A 21,042-nucleotide genomic window follows, 5' to 3' on the forward strand; every position below is an offset into this window, starting at 1 on the left:
GACTGCTGAAAGATCTTATAAGAATTGGTACTAATCATTTTCATTAGAAGCTGTATAAATCCCTGAATTGAATCGCCACATAATGCCCAAAGTTCCTAGGTTATAACAGGTGGTTGGTGCCAGTAAATTGGTAGACATAGTTGCTATAAGATCATCAAGTCACTAAGGTAGCAAGCAACAACAGAGCCATATAAGCAATAACCTGCTGCTAAATAGCTGAAGTGTTGATGAGAATCCAGGAAGGAACATATATACACTTACATATGGCTCTTGTGCGGGTGGCACATAAGATGTACCATCCTGAGCGTGACCGTTGCCAGTACCGCCTGACTGGCCTTGTAGGGTTTTTGAGCGAGATCGTTGCCAGTGCCCCTGGACTGGCTCTTGTGCGGGTGGCACATAAAAGACACCATTTCGAGCTTGGCCGTTTTTGTGCGGGTGACACGTAAAAGCACCCACTACACTCTCTGAGTGGTTGGCGTTAGGAAGGGCATCCAGCTGTAGAAACTCTGCCAAATTAGATTGGAGCCTGGTGTAGCCATCCGGATGCACCAGTCCTCAGTCAAATCGTCCAACCCATGCTAGCATGGAAAGCGAACGTTAAACGATGATGATGATGATGATGATATGTATTTATATGCATATATATATATATATATATATATGTGCATATGTGTATCTATATATGTATATATATATATATATATATATATATATATACATACACACATGTGAAGGGGCATGGCTTAGTGGCTTGGGTGTTGCACTCATCCTTGCGAGATCAAGGTTTTGATTCCAAGAATGGGTGTTGTGTTGCGTTCTTGAGCAAAACACTTCATTTCACATTACTCTGCAATCATTTTCTCATCTGACATGTGGCACATCATGTACCTGTACATGTTCTGTCAATTTGATTCAGGGAGTGAGCTTATGTGTACACAAACATTTGATTACTGTAAACAAATTGTCTGTGCAGTTGTTCAGCAAGAAATTTCAGAACCCTCATACATTGTCTAACGATGGGAGAGTCCATAATATATGCATATGTATATTTATATTATACATATAGATATACATATGCATATATTATTGTGAGCATGTGTTATGCATATGTGTGTATGTGTACTCACACACACACACACACAAACATTCTAATAACTGAAATAAAAGTTGTCATGCACATATACATACATGCATACATTTGCACATACATATGTATGTACATACATGCATACATTTATACATACACACATATACTCCTAATGCTCACATATGGTGCTGGTGAACATATATTTATATATTTGTTTTATGATACATGTATATTTTCAATTTGCTTACAAAATGTGTATATAATTTATTTGAAGTTAAATGTTTTATATTCAATAAAGTCAGTGTTATTGAATGGAATAATAATTTAAAAAAATTCTACTTTAAAACTCGTTTCAGTTTAACCTTTTTGAAACGTCTCCAAGCAACCAATAACCTTCAGTTGAATAGCTTGGCTGTTGATGAAAGTCCACGAAGAAATAACTTGCCAACTGAGAAGAAACTGGAGTTGTCTAGCAATCATGTGTTTCCTTATTTCAATATCAATGAGGAGGGGATGTCATATGACGATGAAAATTCTCGAGATGAACTTGAGTCTGATATGATGAAGGATGATCTTAATCAGACAAATGATTCTGAGGTATACAGCAATAACAGACCCCAGAATGATTCAAGTTCTGTAATTTTGCCAGCGAGGGGACATCATACCAACTTGGTTAGCTATTTTGTAAGTTGATATAAATCTGCTCAATTGTAACTGATTGTGAATATATATATATTTTTTCCTACTCTAGGCACAAGGCCCAAAAGTTTTTGGGAGGGGGCCACTTGATTAGATTGACCCCAGTACGCAAGTGGTACTTAATTTATTGACTACAAGAATTGTTATATTTAAAGCAATATAGTATGTATGTGGATGTATGAATTGCGGTAAGGTCTGTTAAATGAGTTGAAGATGGATAATTATCCTTTCTACTGGAAGCACAAGGCCTCAAATTTGGAAGAAGGGATTAAGTCGATTACATTGACCTCAGTGTGTAACTGGTACATATTTAAGTGACCCAAAAAGGATGAAAGGCAAAGTTGACCTCACCAGATGAAATACCGCTAAGCATTTTGCCCTGAATGCTAACGATTCTGCCAGCTCACCGCCTTAATAATAATAAATGAATTTAGAGACAAATTACAATAGGTGCAAGGAAACGTTCATTACAACTGCAGAAATTTTATAAAGCAAACTGATAGACATTTCAATTGTTAAAACGTTATAAATATTTAAATGTTCATCAAAATGTAGAATAGAGGTTAAGAAAAACCTGAGTACAGTGTCACAATAATTCTGGTCACTTCTATTCAAAGGCTGGCATAATGCCAAGCTTAACTTCAAAGATTCTGGCTTGAAATCTGTTTAAACTGCAAATTGAAATCAAAATTGTTTACATGTCAAAGTAAACAACTTGCCCAAAGTGTCACACAGTAGCACCGAACCCAAAACCATGTGTTTGGGAAGCTAATTTCTTAACCCCACAGCCATGCCTCTGCCTTTGTATGGAGAAAGTCCTTGTAGTGATAACTGCAAATTTTCCTGTGGTGAAAGTAGTTTATAAGAAGGAGGATTTATCACTTAACTGCTTTGTCCACTGGAAGACAGAGATAAGCTTGGCTATATATAAACATGTTTTTCAGAAATCCTTTGGCTATCTTTCTCATTTATCTCACTCATTTCTTTCTTTTTTTGTAGATGTCACTTAGAAAGGGCAACAAAATGCACAAAAAACCACACAAAAATTATGGTAAGGATAATTCATCTTTTATTATTCATTTATGAGCTCCAAATTTTAGTTTTCTTTTATTAGAATTATTTCCTTTTCAGGGTATAACTGTTTAAAGCTTCTTGATAAAAAAAAAAAAACAGCAATAAACCCAGAGATGGTGCATGTTAGAATAGGGATATTGGCTTTATTGTGAGAACAATTTTTTTAACATAAACTTTTCTCTTTTTAACCCTTTTGTTACCATATTTATTTTGAGATGCTCTGTGTTTCTTTCAATTAATTTTAGATATAATGAAGAATTTAGTAAAATAACTTAGTTATCATTAAGCTAGTGTTAGGAACATAAATTGTTACTAAGGTTTGGTGGAAGATTTTAATTCAAAACTTATGAAAACAACTTATTTGTACTACAGAGCCAGAGGCAGTTTCAACCACGTTGATATCGAAAGGGTTAAATGAAGGTTTAAGAAGAGAAAAAGATATTTTAATTTTCCATTTTCCAAAATGGAAACATTTTGCAAGCAATATGAGAAAATTAGAGCATTTTCTAAATTATGTAAAATGAACTTAAAGATTACTGAGTTACAAATAGATTCAGTGATCTCAGAGAGAGAGAGAGAGAGAGAGAGAGAGAGATAGAGATTATTCAGGGATATCCTATTGTCCAACAGTCTGAATGTAGGTATCTAAGAAATATAATCCTCTATAGTTTTATTTTATTTTTGTTTCTAAAAGTTTTATAAAATCTGGTGTATCAACAGTACGATATATTGATAATTGAAGTTCAGTTTGGGACTGATACATATCTTGGAGGTGTTCGGTTATGGCATGACAAAGAGAAGTTATATAATCAAAATTTAAGTTGAAAAGTGTCCAAAACTACCCTTCTTGAGTGCAATCCCTCTATACCTTACACCAGTGGCTCCCAAACTATTTTGGAGTACTGCTCCCTTGGCACTCTGGCCACATTCCTAGCAACCCCCACTCACCATCACAAACAGAGAATACTTTCTGCAGCTAATTCAAAACAGCTGTATTTCACAAATAAAGCTTAATCTAATCGACCCATTATTTTGTTGTTTTTGTATCCATTTCCCCCTTTTAGGCCACTCTTTTTTCACCCCCCTTTTCTTCAAGGCAACTCTGGATCTTTCCACCACACCCAGGAGGAGAGTACTGCCCACTTTCAGAACCACTGCCCTACACTAATCACTAAGCTCAGTCCATCTCAGAATGTAAGCCCTCCGGATTTCCTTCCCTGTCTTTGCCACAGGTACAAATTTAAGAAGAATATTGAGTACATTAATCTCACTGGTTTAGGATGGTATGCAAAGATTATGGGCTCTGCCTCTTCCACCAGATCCAGCAAGTGTTATTCTATGTATGTATGCATGTATGTAGTTGTCCAAGAACCTACAAGTCAGAAAAAATAGACACTTGTATATTTATTAATAGAGTGGGTATATCATAGGTTTGGTGGTACATAAGAACAGAGGACTCAAAACATGAGTATATATATTTTGAGTCCCGTTGTAGCTTCTAGGTAATCTAATCAGTCCTGGAGGTGGTTGTAGTGAAACCATAGTTGTTAGAATAAGTAAAAAGAATAAGAAATCATGTACTTCTTATCTTTACTTTTTTAAACAAAGATGGAAGCAAGGAGGTCTCTTTGCTCAGAGGGTGCACCTCATGAATCATGTATAAGAAATGTGACATTTCATGGTCGTGAAACCATGGACATTGATGTTAGGTTGGTCCATGAAATGTTTAATGTAAACTTATATGAACAATTTGATCATGTAAGTTTAAATTAGTGGGGTGAATGAATGACTAGGTAATATAATAAAAGAACCAAGCCAAGATATGCTGGAAAGACATTCATGCTGATGTGGACATGTTAGGGAAATAGATGATTACTACTAGGTGCTGTTTGCTTTTTGTGGAGGATGTATATTGAGGAAAACATGAGAAGAATTAGTTAGATTAAGCATATGGTGGTTGGGTCCTACAAAAGAGATGAGGAAAAAGCAGACATATGTTGTACATCAGATCTGTGCAACTCAAACAAGCTTAGAAAAACAGATGTTAAAATATTGAGGGTAATTATGATATGTACATAGGTGTGTATGTGTGAAAATATGTTGCTGTTGGATGATTAGAAAATATTCTACTGAAAATACAGTATAGATGAAATTAAAAATAATTAAGTTAGTCTTGTAAAGTATCTCTGAAATACAGATATGTATTTGAACTTTTATTGCTAAATGCTGTCTTTTAACTTTTGAGATTTTGATCATTAACTTACATGCAAACTGAAATAGATTTCCATTTTACATTTGACCAAAAGTATCCTTTTGTTCTATAATTAGATTTCTTAGGAAATGTTCTGAATATCACTATGTTGACTCAAAGATAAAAATAAAGACACTTATTTTATACATATATATATTGGGTTGGTGCATAATTATTGCGGCTGGATTGAGACTTTTATTAGTAGTATTTGAACTTAATTCTGAGACCTATTCATTTATAGTTTTGTCTATTCATATATTTTTTCATTTATCACTCTCCCAATTTTACCAGACTTTCATCCAACATGAATTCTAGTTTTGTTTCTGGGCTCTTCAAGAAAGCATTAGTTTATAATTTTTATTTCATGATGAAACATTTAATACATAAGAGTTGGCAATGACACAAATTTGAGGTAAGCTCTCAGCAAGTTAAGCTGTTACTTTGCTTATATTCCTGTTTGTAGATATTTCATTTCTTTTAAGCCTATTAATGTGCCTGAGAAATTCACGATTATCCTGAGCATTTCTTCCAAATCTGAAATCAGTAGGGTGAACCGGCCATTGGTCGGTGTTGTTCATGGCAGAATTTGAACTCAGAATGTTCATTACAAATATTTTGCAGACAAGTCAATTAATTTTGACACTGTTTTTTCTTGTGTATGAAATAAGTGAACAAATAAGTGTAAAAAGTGTATCAGCTATTAATTGTAAAGTTCTTTGTACAGAATGTGACCACGAACAGTTGGAAGATATCATGAAACGCTTGACTGGATGGTTTGTGCTTCTTCATGCTAAATTCAAAGAAAGCAGAAAGAAAACAGTTAATGGTCCTGTTTATCAGATTCCAAGTTACAATTTACATCATGCAGTTAACAAAACTAAGCACCATTTTTCAGTGAAAAAGGAACTAAATAGTTTCTACAAATCACGTAAGTTTAAATTTTTGATAGTTTATTTTAATGGTGTCTAATAGTTACCTTTTACACACACAGATATATATATATATATATATATATATATATATATATATATATATATATATATATATATGTGACAGGCTTCTTTCAGTTTCTGTCTACCAAATCCACTCACAAAGCTTTGGTTGGCCTGAGGCTATAGTAGAAGACACTTGTCCAAATGCCACACAGGGGAACTAAACCCAGGATGATGCAAATGGAAAGCAAGCTTATGTATATATGAGGCTATAGTAGAAAACACTTGCCCAAGGTACCACACAGTGGGACTGAACCTAGAACCATGTGGTTGGGAAACAAGCTTCTTACCACACAGCTACACTTGCACTTATCCACGCTTGTGTTTAGAACAAACTATTGGTAACTGAAGGAAAATGAAGTACTTACACTATACAATATCACTATTTCATTGAAAATGAACACAATTTACAGAAGTAGATACTAAGACAACCAGTATTTGCTTTCTAAAAATTTTTGAGTCATCTCAAAATATCCATGGCATTATTTTGGGTGTTGAAACATCCATGGGCCAATTGAATATTATCAAATATTTCAGTGCAAAATCAAAAACTTCCATATCAACAGTCCAGCACCCTAAACATCTCAAAAACCACACATTGAAAAAGATAATTTACCAACAAATTACAATATTTCAATGCCTTATTTCACTCAGCTATGCCTGCAATAACCCCTGCCTTTGCTGCAACATTAAGGGATTATGATAACACTGCTTTATACTAAAAGTACTCTTTTTCTCGCCTTAAGTATCTATGTTCTATACAGTACTTCCTCTTAAATATTTTTTCATCTTTTACTTGTTTCAGTCACTGAACTGTGGTCATACTGGGGCATTGCCTTGAAGGGTTTTAATTGAACAAATTGACCCCCCCATGCTTATTTTTAACTGTGGTATTTATTCTATCAATCTCTATGCCATACTCATAAGTTATAGAGACATAAACAAACCAACACCAGTTGTCAAGTGGTGGAGGGAACAAACACAGACACTAAGACATACACATATACATGTACGTATATACAACAGACTTCCACAGTTTCCTTCTAGCAAATTTACACACCAGGCATTGATTGAGCCCAGGGCCATGGATGAAGAGATTTGCCAAAGTTGCTGTGCCATGGAACTGAACCTAAAACCACATGGTTGCAAAGCAAACATCTTAACCACACAGTCATGCCTGCACCTATAATATGTTCAACTACTCAATATATTCTTGTTGTGGATAGATTAACTTCAAATAAAAGGCAAGCTTTATGAAATGTGCATTAAAAGTCTAACTTGGGTGAGAAAATATTGTCAGGAAAAGTGAAAGACCTGTAATAGGTTTGATTTATATTTTTGTATATAAGATAGTTTGACTAATTTGTTTGGATCTCGTCTGCAAGAAATGGTGTCAGCCTATAATAAATATAATGGTTAAATGAACCGGTGATTGTTGGCATTTCAAGAAAAGTGACTACCATATATTTTCTGCTTCATCTTTTTGTCATTTCAACCACCTTTTTTCTCATAAATGTTCTTTTATATATATATATATATATATATATATATATATATCTCCTGTTCATAGTACGTTTTTTTTCTTTAATTATTTAGGTAAATGTCATTGTGTTCGTTCAATTATCTGGGAGTTCAAACGCTTGGATTTTGATGGTGACAAACATATAACCAAGAAAGAACTATCTAAGATTGAAAACAATCAAATGGAACCTTGTGTGGAGCCGTTTATGGATTCCTGTGACCGAAACCATGATTCCAAATTGACCAGACATGAATGGTGTTGCTGTTTTGCTGCTGTGCGTAAGTATTGGAAGCATTGCTTTATTTTGGAAACTATAAAATTCTATTCCAAAACATAAATTCAACGAAATTATAAAGAAACCTAAAATTTTATACCTTTGGTAGTGACTATTCCAGTGGTGAATGTCCATTTTGAGAAAATGGTCAGTTGTCTTTTAAGTTTTCTTTCACTCTGGCTTTATCATGAGAGGAGAGAAAGAAAAAGGGAGAAAGAATGTGTGTTTATTGAAAGTTTAATGCTTTGTCTGCTAAGAATAAGTAGAATGTCTTATGAGAAACATCTTCATAAATATCATAAAGTTAATAAAGTTATATAATATCTGAATAAAGTTATATAATAATAAAGTTATATAATTTATCTGAAGTTATATAATGAAGTTATATAATTTATCTGAGTGCTCTACTGTGCAACCCTTTTACTGTGGAAATCATATATATCTACTCAAAATTTCATTACTCTTAACTTCAGAAAGCAGTTTTAAATACCAATCTATCTTTCATTGAGGAATGTCATATTTGAAACTATTTTTTATTGAGATGCATCAAGTTTATTGAGACAACGTAACTTGCAGAAAATAGAAATTCTGTTTTTTGGTAGAGATTTAACATTATAACTGGGATAAACATGAATTTTAATTTCATAGTTAAAAGGTTAATGCAGAGAATATTGTATTGATTTATAATATTAGCACAAGACTACATATTTTTAGAGCAAGGAAGTATAATCGACTAAGTTTAACAAGTAACACTCCAGCTAGTTATTTTATTAACTCCAGACAGATGTATAAAACTTTGATAGTTGTCATAGAGACTTTAGTCTCTCTATCACCTTTCAACATAATTATATATGAAGAGACAATAGAACAATTAACAATATAATAAAAAGGTTTTATTTATGATGATGCTTGGTTTCACAATTCCTGTCATTCAGCTTAGCAGCCGCTGATTAGGTTGTAGTTTGGTAATGGAAGGTTAAGGGCTTCCTTGATGCCTGCCAGAGAAACAAGTAGCTATCACCATCGAAGGCATCAAGGTGAAGTGGTAATTCGTTGAGGAGCGAGGAGTTGTCACGTAGAAGGTCTGAGCTCAACTGCCTAACAAAGTGAAACTTTCTCTTTAAGAACCAGTTTTACTACGCATGCGCACTCGAGGGGCTTCCGGTGGTGAAGTCCCCTGTGCATGCGCAGAATAGTACTTCCTCAATGGCGGCTATAATTTCGCGCCACTACTGATGAAAGGCAAAAATAACACTAGTAGAATTTACTCATTTAATGCAGCAATATGAAACAAAGTACCATAAACTCTGTACTTCAAACTTTTTCTGCTATTTCAATGCCTTTGTGATAATTTAATATCAGTTGAGGAAGAAGTAAATTGCCAAGGAACAGAGTTCAATATTATTTGGATTCCTGGTTGAATCCATTACATTCCACTTACCACATTAATACCTTTCAGAGAGGCATAAATGTTAAGTAATCTTATTTCACATCCTTATTAATTTTTATCCTTCAATATTGTGAAAAGAAAAATAAAAGTCTCTCTAGGGATATTTTTGTAAGTTAAAATCTAGTGATCACCATCATCATCATCATCATCATCGTTTAATGTCTGCTTTCCAAGCTAGCATGGGTTGGACGATTTGACTGAAGACTGGTGAACCAGATGGCTACACCAGGCTCCAATCTGATTTGGCAGAGTTTCTACAGCTGGATGCCCTTCCTAACGCTAACCACTCCGAGAGTGTAGTGGGTGCTTTTATGTGCCACTGGCACGAAGGCCAGTTAGGCGGTACTGGCAACGGCCACGCTCAAAATGGTGTATTTTATGTACCACCTACACAGGAGCCAGTCCAGCGGCACTGGCAACAATCTTGCTTGAATGACTTTTCACATGCCACCGGCACAAGTGCCAGGAACACGAAGCTGCGGCACAAGTGCCAGGAAGGTGACACTGGTAGCTATCACGCTCGAATGGTGGTGCCATCACGATTTTGCTTTCGTGATATCTCTGGAAATTGCTTTTTACATGAATGTGAAACTTGAAATATTTTCAGGCAAAGGAAAATGGGAAATTGTAGTCACTGTACCTTTCTCAAATTGTATAAGTGGAATTAAATATCTGATTGAAAGTATTTAAGCCACCTAAAGTTTGAGGACAATTCAGTATTTTATTGGAACAATTTGTGAGTTGTGGGTTTTTTCCTTTCTTCTTACCTAGAGTCCATGCACAGGTCATGAATAGTGCCATTTCTCTTCTGATTAAGTCATAAAAAGAAAAGAAATTATTATTTTACTAAGGTATTTTAATTTTCATCTCTTTAGGACCGCCATGTTTTTCCCACTTGAGGAGACTCCGATCTGATGCTGTTATGAAATCAGGTAAAATTAAAATTTTCTTTCTTCATAATTCTTTCTAATTTTGGCACAAGACCAGCAATTCTGAAGGGAAGTGGAAAAGTTGATTACATTGACCCCAATACTGGACTTGTAGTTATTTTATTGACCCTGAAAGGATGAATGACAAAGCTGACTTTGGTAGAATTTGAACTCAGAATCTAATACGCCAGAAGAAATATCACAAGGCATTTTACTGACATTATTATGATTTTGCCAGTTTGTTGCCTTTCTTTTCCTCATAATGTGTTTACATTTTATAGCATTACTGAAATTTCTAAATATTCAAACTTTTCCATATTACTTTATAAAGCCATTATTGATTTTAGTCATTTAGGATAAATAGCTGTGTGATAAGAAGTTTGCTTCTCAACCACGTGGTTCTGGGTTCAGTTTCACTGTGTGGCACCTTGGGCAAGTGTCTTCTAAGGCCCTGGACCAAACAAAGATTTGTGAGTAGATTTAGTAGACAGAAATTGAAAGAAGCCCGTTGAATATATATATATATATATATATATATATATATATATCTGTGTCTTGGTATCTGTCTCCCCCCACCACCATTTGACAACCGGTGTTGGTTTGTTTACATCCCTGTAATGTAGCAGTTCAGCAAAAGAAACTGATAGAATGAGTGTCATGTTTAAAAAACTATGTACTAGAGTTGATTTGTTCAAGTAAAATTCTTCAAGGCTGTGCCCCAGCATGGCTGCAGTCTAATGACTGAAACAAGCAAAAAATAAAATAAATAGTTTAATTTTAATCATTATTTTTATATTAAAATATAAATGATTTATTGATGTGATTTAAAATTACATTTCAAGGTTGAGTGGTATATTTGAAATATTTCTAACCTAGCATTGTCATAGCCCATTGGTTGAAACCAATGAAATTACATTTTCACATGCGTGTTCCTTGTTAAAAACTTAAATAGTTTCAGCATGTTATAGAAATATTAACTAAAATTTCCCCAGATCACATCCTATTCTCTTAAAAATAGAAAGGCAGACGAGATAATTTAGTCTTGGACACACATATCATATCTGAAAAGATGAGATTGTCATGTCAGGAATTATTTTGATTAGGTTTGCCTGACTATGCTTGACATAGAGCTAAACTATAAAGAAATATTAGAATATCATGACAGAGCAGTAATAAATCAATGAAGATTAGAGCTGTTCTCTGTAGTATGCAGAATATCCAGTAGTGTTGTACTAGGTTTTTATGCTTCTTCATCAACATGCAATTTATCTTCAATTTTGTTTCGATGCACATGGTTATACAAATGCTCACCAGGCTTTCAATTCAGGTTATTTTAAATCTACCTTTAATGTAAGATACACTTCCCATCAAGCTCTGCAAATACAAATATATTTCCAGTGTGTGCATGCAGGAATGCATGCATGTGCACACACACATATGCACAATGTTAAAAGAATTGTGTATTGTACACATAAATTGTGTGTGATGTATCTGTGTGTATCTATATACACATGTACACACTCATGCACAGCAAAAACCCATGATATAACATACAAATATGTATATGCTTCAAATATATATACTATTCATTTAAAAGTGATGTCTCAATATCCTATACTGTCTTAAACAACATCAATATGTAAATTAATGATTAATATTTCAAACAAAACCCTATAAAATCAGAAGAGAGAAATCATTATTAATAACATCCGTTTTAATGACACAGATATAATTATCTCTTGTGAGGTAAAAAAATCTTGGTGTTACATTAGATAAACACACAGCTTTCTTACTGTTTCTATAAGGAAATAGTATTATGAAATTCTTAGTCATCAGTCATATTGCTGTTTCAAAATTGGACTATTATAAGTATTGTTGTTTTAAAATTGAACTATTATAATTATCTCTTCTCAGTATTCCTTGGAAATATCTTTAATGACAATGTTCATGCTATTGCTAAGATCCTCTTCAGAACAAATACATTTTCCACAGTAGTCCATGAACCTCGGTTATAAATAAAAATTCATAAAAATATTAATTCATTAGTTTCTTCTTATTTGGCTGATTACTTACTAGATGCACAATTTTACATGCTGTGATCAATCAATTTGAGAAAGCCCCTCCTATATTCATCAACTCATTCAGATATCTGGATGAGCTACTAACAGATGATTTTAAATTCATAACTTTTGGATCAACCATTCCAGTATATTCAGCTTAGAATTTTGCTCATTCTTTACATTTACAATTTTAATAATAATCTTTAACAAAAATATCTGCTCATTTATTTTAGTAACCCAACTATATTCTCTGGTTGTTTTACATTTATTTATTAATTTACGTTTACAATAATAGTTAAGACTGTTTCTGACTGTTATCATTTGACAAGCTACTTTGATATATAACTCATAACTATTCAGTTATTGATTCTTCAGATGTTGGTAAACTAAATCAGCTTGAACCCTTTTAAACCCTATGCTTTAAACAAAATGATCACCATTACTTCACTAGTGATATTTTAAAACTTTAAAATAGCTAATCATTTACTAATATTTGTCTTCATAACTCAGTTCTCTTAATCTTGAAATACTTAAACCTGAAAATATGATTTTCTTTTTCTTTTTGTAGCTACATTTATCCCACATTGTGACAGAGATGGTTATTATGAGAAACGCCAGTGCCATAAAGGTGTTTGCTGGTGTGTGGACCTGAATGGCAATCAAATACTGGGTACACGAACCCGAGCCACCCCACATTGTGGTCAGTATTTTTATTTGTTGTTTTGAATGAATATTAAAATATAGTTAATTCTGTTTCAATTTTCATTTAGAAACAGTTTGAACTTTTCAAAAAATTTAAGTAGCAACTTTTGGGAAGGCATAGCTTACTTCAAAAGTAAATTTGAACTTATTTTCTGAGCTAAGAATAATTTATCTTTTCTATTTCAAATAACTAACTAGTTTTTTTGCATTTACTTTCTTACTGGTCAATAGATTAAAGAATAGCAATATACTCAGGCTTATTTAGATTAAGTTAAATTTTGCTTAAACAGGCATTAGACTATTTTTGTAGGAGTTTGCTATTGTTTAACCCATTTTAATTTAATATAACTGGTTGTTATTTTAGTAACACCTGAGAATGAAAGTTTGTATGAACTTCATAGTATTTGAATTCAGAACATTAGAGACAAAAATTAAATGCTCTAATACTTACTGTTAATTCATCTGATGTTCTCTCATTTCAAGAAATGTGCTGTTTTAATCAATATTTAAATTAATAATTTAAGAAGGTTAATTAGTTGATAAAATGATAGATTACAGTGCTAAAATGCCTTTATAGCATTTAGTTTTATCTCTCTGAATTCTGAGTTGAAATTCAATCAAATTGATGTACTATTCAGTTGACAATAAGCATCTCTTATAAAAGTTGGCTTTGTGACTAAGCAAGGGTATCTTACCAGTATTATATGCACTGGGCCCTACAACATTTATTTATTAACAGCAAGCTACAGCATACATAGTTCATAATTGAGCCCGAGATCTGTAAGGCCCCTGGGCAACTGCCCACTGTGCTCATGTCTTAAGATGGCACTGTAACTGAGGAAGCAACCAATATTATTGAGCTAGCTGTGACATTAAATTGCCAAACTGTGTGTTATATTTTATTTGACTCAGTATCTTACAGTACTTAGCTCAAATCTCACTGAAATTTTGTCTTTATTCCTTTCTGGCGAAGAATTAAATTCCCGTAATATATTCAAATAGTCCAATGGTTAAACACTCACCTTAACAAAATTTGATTTCATCCAATATCAAAAGAAATAAAGATTAATTATTTCAGAAGCTTCGTATTTGTAATTTAATCTGCACTTGATGATCTAGAGCCATAACTTTTTTTAAAAAATGCCAACTATTTTCAAATATTTGTTTGCAAGTGTTAACAACAGTTAATAGAAAAATGTTAGTTAAAATTAAACATTATGCTCTTTAGCTTAATTTCTATGTTAATTATCAATTCAACAATGTTCATTTGCTAATCTTTTCTTTAACTATTACGAAGTTCGACTTGACCTGCGTCAATACTTTTTAAGTTATTTAATAGAAGACTGATGTGATACGAAATTTCAGTCATTCTCACAATATCAAGTGTTATGTATTGAACGACATGTAACAAGGGAGGCAACTGTACTTTGCTTTACCTTAAGACGACCGGTACATAATATGCATTGAGTGTTAACAATAAACGTCACAGAATTTTTATGTCTATTAGTTCTCAAATAAGGGAGACATTTTAGTTATCATTGAACTTCGCCCCCTCCTCACCAAAGCAAACAAAACGCATTCAAAACAAAAGAAACCTTCTCAACTTTAGATCTTATTTTCCTAGTTTTAATTTATGAGTAATAATACAAAAAGTTCATGAAAATGATAGAGCACATTATAGTATTCAGATTTCTGTGGGTGAATTCTGTTTTAAATTCCAACCAATAGATATAAAAAATACTGGGGTTTAAAATCGTTGGTATGACTGTATGCTAAGAAGTTTGCTTCCCTACCACATTGTTTCAGTTCAGTCCTTCCACCTTAAGCAAGTGCCTTCTACTATAACCCCAGACTGACCAAAGCCTTGTGAGTGGGTTTTGATAGATGGAAACTGAAAGAAGCCTATCATGTGTGTGCGTGTGTGTATATATATATATATATATATATATAATCTCAGACAAGGTATAAATAATGGTCATTATATATTTTTCCTTTATTAGAGTTAATTTGGCTTACAGTTGTTTCCAGTGGTCATTATAAGTATGTTACTGATAGGTTTACTCAATTGCTCTATTGATCAGTTGAGAAAAATTGAACAACTTAAAAAAAATTAATGCTACTTTCGTCAGAGCCATTTATGGTTATAACAAAACACTGAAGGAATGGTAGGGATAGGATGGCCGAAATTTGGGGAAAGGAGAGTCTTAAAGCATTAGTGTTTGTAGGAGCTCTTCACTAATCTAAACAATGGAGAGCTCATGAAGTATTTTGCCTGGATTGATAATCCCTCACTATTAGCTCTGTTTATATATATATCTATATATATATAATGTATGTGTGAGTTACTTGTTGCTTTGACATCATGTGGTAGTTGTAAGCAAGTGTCACTTGTGCAAGTGGTATCCTGTCTTTTCAATTTACATGAGGAAATATTACTTTGCTTGGAAATAGGTGAAGACTGGTGTCTGGAAGGGCACCCTTCTGTAGAAAATCCATCCCAACAAATTCTGCCCAACCCCTTCATACATGGAAAAGTGGATGTTAAAATGATGACTGATTCAACTAAAATTGCTAATAATAATAATGAACTTACTGTATACAGTGCTCGGGTGCACTACATCTCATCAGAAAAGTAACCAAAATTGCACAAACAGTACATAGAATAAGCACAGGAAATGAATAGTGCATGTCTTTAAAAAAAAAAAGGAAAGAAAAAAGCTAAGTTACCCCTTCAAATGACTTTTTGTTTCAAGAAGAGATTGATATCAATAATAAAGTGTTCTTTAATTAAATCACTAGAATTCTAACTGTATTGGAGTTCAATATAATTAAGACTTACAATTACTGATTAACACTTGTTTCCTAATGAAAGTCAATTTAAATTATAAAATTTGAAAGAAGTTATCAGTTATCAGATAAATCTGATGAAGTCACTATTTACAACACGTCTTTCTAAATTTTAAATACGCTGCATATATACTCAATTGATTTTTGAGGGTTTTGCTCTAACACCCTATCTCTACCATCTTACCTTTTATCTCAGGTACTCCCCCCACTTATAAAAATGCAAGATAACCATTTTATATCCAGGGACACTTGTTGTCCCTGGATATAAAATCACTGCACCATCCTCTCAAATACTCCTCCCCCACCACACTTAATCGAGAGAGCTTTTCCCTTTCCCATCCTACTCCTTTTCTTCTTTCTTGTCTTGTAAGTTATTTGACAATTGTACTAATATCAGCAGTATGAAAAAAAAGCACCCAGTACATACTGTAAAGTAGCTGGTGTTAGAATGGACATCCATCTATAGAAACCATGCCAAAGTTGACATGGAGCATGATGCAGCCCTGTGACCCACCTGCTTGTGTCAAACTGTCCGACGTATACCAGCATGGAAAATAGATGTTCAATGATGATAATGATATTGAATGTATGAGGTAAAATCAACTCATTTGATTGCCTTTTGTTATAGTCAGCATGGTCATTTGTATCATATATTAATATTTTTTTAAATGTTAATTAAATATATAAAAGAGTTAATCATCTTCAAATCAATTAAAAGTTCTTAATTGTTTTATATTTTAGATAAACTTGATGTTATGGGCCACCTTCGCAACCTCGTGTGATTGCTGAAAGAAGGAATTCTATAGAGACTTACAGAAGTAAAATTCAAAGTCGCCATTGCCATTTTCTATCTTGTATATATGCTTATATTTGTAGATATGCATGTTATATATATATATATATATATATATATATATATATATATATATATATATATCTGTGCATGTACACACATACACATACATGCATTTCATATATGTACATGTGGAAAAAGAACAGGAAAATATAGAAAGCTTCCAATAATGCAGAAAGTTTTACAAGAACCTTTATATTTCAGGTGCAAAGCTCCATCCTCAGAAAAAAAGTAGTTCAAGAAATGTCTAGTTTGTAAAACTTTATGCATTGTTAGTAGCTATCTATATTTTCCTTTTCCTTTTCTTTTTCTGTACTACAATATTTCAAGCAAACTACAATGTTCTTATCTATATATATATACACACACATACACACATGCATTATATATATATATATATATATATATATATCTACTCATATGCACATATATATATATATATATATATATATATATATATATATATATATATATATACACACACTCATATTATGAAAATATACATGTGTATAAATATATATATAACATACTTATAACAATCATAAAAATACTTTTAAAAACATTTTGGTGTTTTATATCTCTTGTTGATTTAATTCTTGTTTTATGATATAAATGAATGATTGGATGGTCAATGATGTACAGCAGTGGTTTAAGAAAATGTTTGGTGGCCAAGTGGTTCATATGTTACTTTTGAACTCAACAATAAATGAATTTGTTTCTGTAGCCATCTGTTCTATTTGTCTTGTCATGAGTTAAAAAGATGTGCTTTAATATATGGTACTGTGTAAACGATGTGTATATGAGCTTGTGCATGGGAAATGTTTTGGAATTTAGAGAATAGGTTTCATTAAAGAATATTATATTGTGTTAATAACATCAGACACAGACCTAAGATACGTTTAGGCTTGAACAATGTTCATATATTTCCTTGCTGATTAACATTAAAAAATAAACATCATGTATTTTAAATCATAAAATGTTTTGCTTTATATATAGATATGCATATGCATTTATACATATATGTCTACCTGCTTTTCTATATGATTGAATATGTTGTATGTTTGTGTTGTGTACACATGACATTATTTCACTCTTACTTTAGAAAAAATGAAAATCAAAATTTGATCAGTAGAATTAAAATACCAGTATAATTAGTGAATCAGTTGATATATCAATAAAAATATGAAAGAAATTATTGTTACTGATTATGTGTGACTTGTACGAGATGAAACTCTTTGGAACAAATATATTAATTCTTTAATCTTTTGGCATTCACTATTACTCTGTCAAATTTAGTATTTATTTTTTATGTTGTTTTGCATTGATCATGCATCATCTCATAGCTTTGAGATTTTGATGATGTGATTTAAAAAATTTTTAGCACGACATTGTAGGGTAGGTGTGAAAAGCTCAATATGACCAGTTTGACCATAAAACAGAATATTTCAGCTGGCTATGGCCATTTTAAATGCTAAAGGGCTAAATTTTAATTTTTTTCTTTAATTACATTTGCAGTCAGCGGTTTTATTTGAAAATATTTGTATTTGTAAATTTTTCAAATCTTTCAATTTCAGTATATATTTATATAAATGTAAGAAACTTATCTAATTTATTACAATACAGTGAAACCTTAAGAGGGAATAGTTAATTCTAGGTTATAGTTAGTTATTTGTGAAACATTTATAATCTAAATTCCCAAACAAGCACATATTGAAGTTGGATTTCTTTGTTCTGTTGTCATGTCAACTAAGCTATATTGATCTCTTTTGAAAACATTATTACTATTTTTATGTATTGTTCAATATGTAACTATTGTTCTAAAAAATACATAATACTGCAGTCTTCCTAATATTTTTTCAACCTTGATATGCCATGTTTTTTTCATTTTTTAATATTTTTTTAATGACTCGATTCAAACTTAATGACTCGGCTCTTAAGGCATGGTTCAAGTCATTCTATTTAGTCTCTCTGCTGTGATAGCTTGTTTCTTTATTCATCAGTGTAATTGTGGCGATTATTCTCTGGATGGTTGTATAATTTAAATCCTATCACAATAGTTTCAGAGGAACATTTGTAATGTGTTTAGGATAGTGACTATGTAGCTATAAGTTCATATCTTTTTATCGATGATATTGATAGCTCTAATGCACCTGGTTATAACTTCAAGATTGATTGGTAATCAGCAGGAAAGGTATGTGCTTTTTTTAAAAAAAAAAAAACTCCAGAAAATACAACTGCTCATATAGAATGCTAAAATACAAATTTCTAAAACCAGTTTTAGTCTTGCTAAGTATGGAAATATGCATGTAAGCAGTTTAAAATATTCTCTTACATTTTATGTCTCTGAAGATCTCTTCTGTATTTTCCATCATGTCATTTAAATGTTTTGTTGCAGCCCATGGTGAAATCATTTGTGTCCTAGATTTACTTTGTTCATATTCTTTAGCTGTTCTGTTAGCATTTCCTGTTTGGCAAATGTCATTAAAACAACATTTGTTTAAATAACATCTTCTGTAATATCCTTTCTAATTTTCTCAGCCCTTAATCATCCCTTGAACATAACATATCTAAATGTCAAATATACTCTATTGACAATCAGTTAAGTCTTTCCTGTTTATCACAAACTTTAATAGCAGCTAATTCATTATAAACTCTTCTCTCACCAGAAAGTCATAGCTGGGTGAGTTGATAAGGTGCCAAACTACCAGTTGAAAGGTTGGCGGTTCATATCCTGTCATTGATGCTTTACTGTTGTCTTGGCAGTGACATTTAACCCTAATGCTCAAATTTATTTAGTTATAAATATTCACTTTAAGGTGATGAGTGAGTCTCTCTGCTTTGTTGCTTGATCTGCTAAAAATAACTGAATCTTCGTCAAACCACATCTTAAGGAAAAGAAAAGGTGGGTGGACACTAGGTGATTTAATTCAAAATATATAGAAAGACAGGATTGTCATTGACATGGGTCTGCTCTGTCATGACCAACTTTGAGATAAGCAACAATAACAACGACCTACCTCTGTAAGCACCAAATGTAGTATTAATGTGGAAGATATTGTTGGTTTCCAGTATTGAATTCAACTCTCAAAGTGTATGGCTTGAAGTGGACCGGTTCCAAGAGGTTGATTTTTCCCTTGATACACATTACAAGAGGACCAGATCTCTAATGATGTTCCATCAATCCAGGGTGTAAAATCCCTTTCCTTATATCAACACTGCTGACTCTAAATGAAAAATAATAAAATGCTTTTTCATGTCTTGAAACAAAAAATTAAACCGTACACATACACACACACACAAAGTTATGAATAAAACTATATATCACAATATAAAAAAAAATTTCAGAATCATTTCTATTTACCTGATAATTATTTTGTGAAAGTGCATGGTCAAATGGTTTAGATGCTGGGATCATGAATGTTAAGTTGTGGGTTCAAATTTTGGACCTGGCAGCATATTGTGTCTTTGAGTACATTGTTTCAGTCCACTCCATTGAAAATGAGTACCAGCGACTAGCTGAGGATTAACCTTGTGACAAATTAAGATTTTATTCCTTCAGTTGCTTAAATGTCACAGAAATTGGTATAAGCTTTGCAGTGTTTGTTCTAACTCTTTATGTTCCTAGTTCAAATCCTGCAAAGGTCAATTTTTGCCTTTCATTTTTTTCTGAGATCAATAAAATAACTAATTGACAAGCCCAACTCCCCAACAAAATTAGGCCTTGTACCTAAAGGATTATTGAGCTATTGATAGCATCTTTAAGTTCTGAATTTCTGAATTTAGATTATACCAGGGCTGTATTTTCCTTTTCTCCTTCCAGATTTGATAAAATAAATGTTTTAGTTAAGTACTGAAATGGTTTTGATCAACTGCAGTGAACTCTACATGAAATTTGTGGCTGTGTGCTTTATTGAAAATTATTATAATTGTTAATGAAAATAAAAGAAATTGTTATAGAAAAGTGTTGTGAAATATTAAGTTTTTGGTGAACCTTGTTTGCAATCCTGTTTCAATACCCTTTGTCAACCAATTTGTGCATGTTACCAATACACTTGGGAAAATATGTTACACTTCTCTATCTGTGTACATTTTCAAATCTTAAGCTTCATGCCCATGTAAGGAACCATATTATTATTATTATTATTATTATTATTATTATTGGTTTTGATGTGTTCTATAGTGTTTTTGTTAACACTTGGTGAACAATCTGGGGACCAGTTTCAGCTTCTGATAGGAATCTCCTTAAAAATGTCATTCAGGGAAAAGCATAAATAGCAAATAACCATAGTCATATTTATA

The 21,042-nt window shown here is 32.4% G+C and overlaps 1 protein-coding gene across 1 annotated transcript in view; it reads left to right on the plus strand.

The window, feature by feature from the left end:
• Window positions 1–20,704, plus strand: part of LOC106874681 (uncharacterized) — a 35,703-nt gene extending 14,999 nt beyond the window's left edge. The window contains exons 4-12 of the mRNA XM_089343747.1: window positions 539–554; window positions 801–815; window positions 1,389–1,774; window positions 2,789–2,840; window positions 5,839–6,042; window positions 7,703–7,906; window positions 10,228–10,284; window positions 12,910–13,041; window positions 16,632–20,704. Of these exons, the coding sequence (XP_089199873.1) occupies window positions 539–554; window positions 801–815; window positions 1,389–1,774; window positions 2,789–2,840; window positions 5,839–6,042; window positions 7,703–7,906; window positions 10,228–10,284; window positions 12,910–13,041; window positions 16,632–16,672 (1,107 nt within the window). The 3' untranslated portion in view covers window positions 16,673–20,704. The remainder of the gene's footprint in view (window positions 1–538; window positions 555–800; window positions 816–1,388; window positions 1,775–2,788; window positions 2,841–5,838; window positions 6,043–7,702; window positions 7,907–10,227; window positions 10,285–12,909; window positions 13,042–16,631) is intronic.
• The last annotated feature ends 338 nt before the right edge of the window (window positions 20,705–21,042 follow it).

The sequence above is a fragment of the Octopus bimaculoides genome, chromosome 2 (assembly GCF_046866305.1).
Source record: "Octopus bimaculoides isolate indiv1 chromosome 2, ASM4686630v1, whole genome shotgun sequence".
In the NCBI taxonomy this organism is placed as follows: domain Eukaryota; kingdom Metazoa; phylum Mollusca; class Cephalopoda; order Octopoda; family Octopodidae; genus Octopus; species Octopus bimaculoides.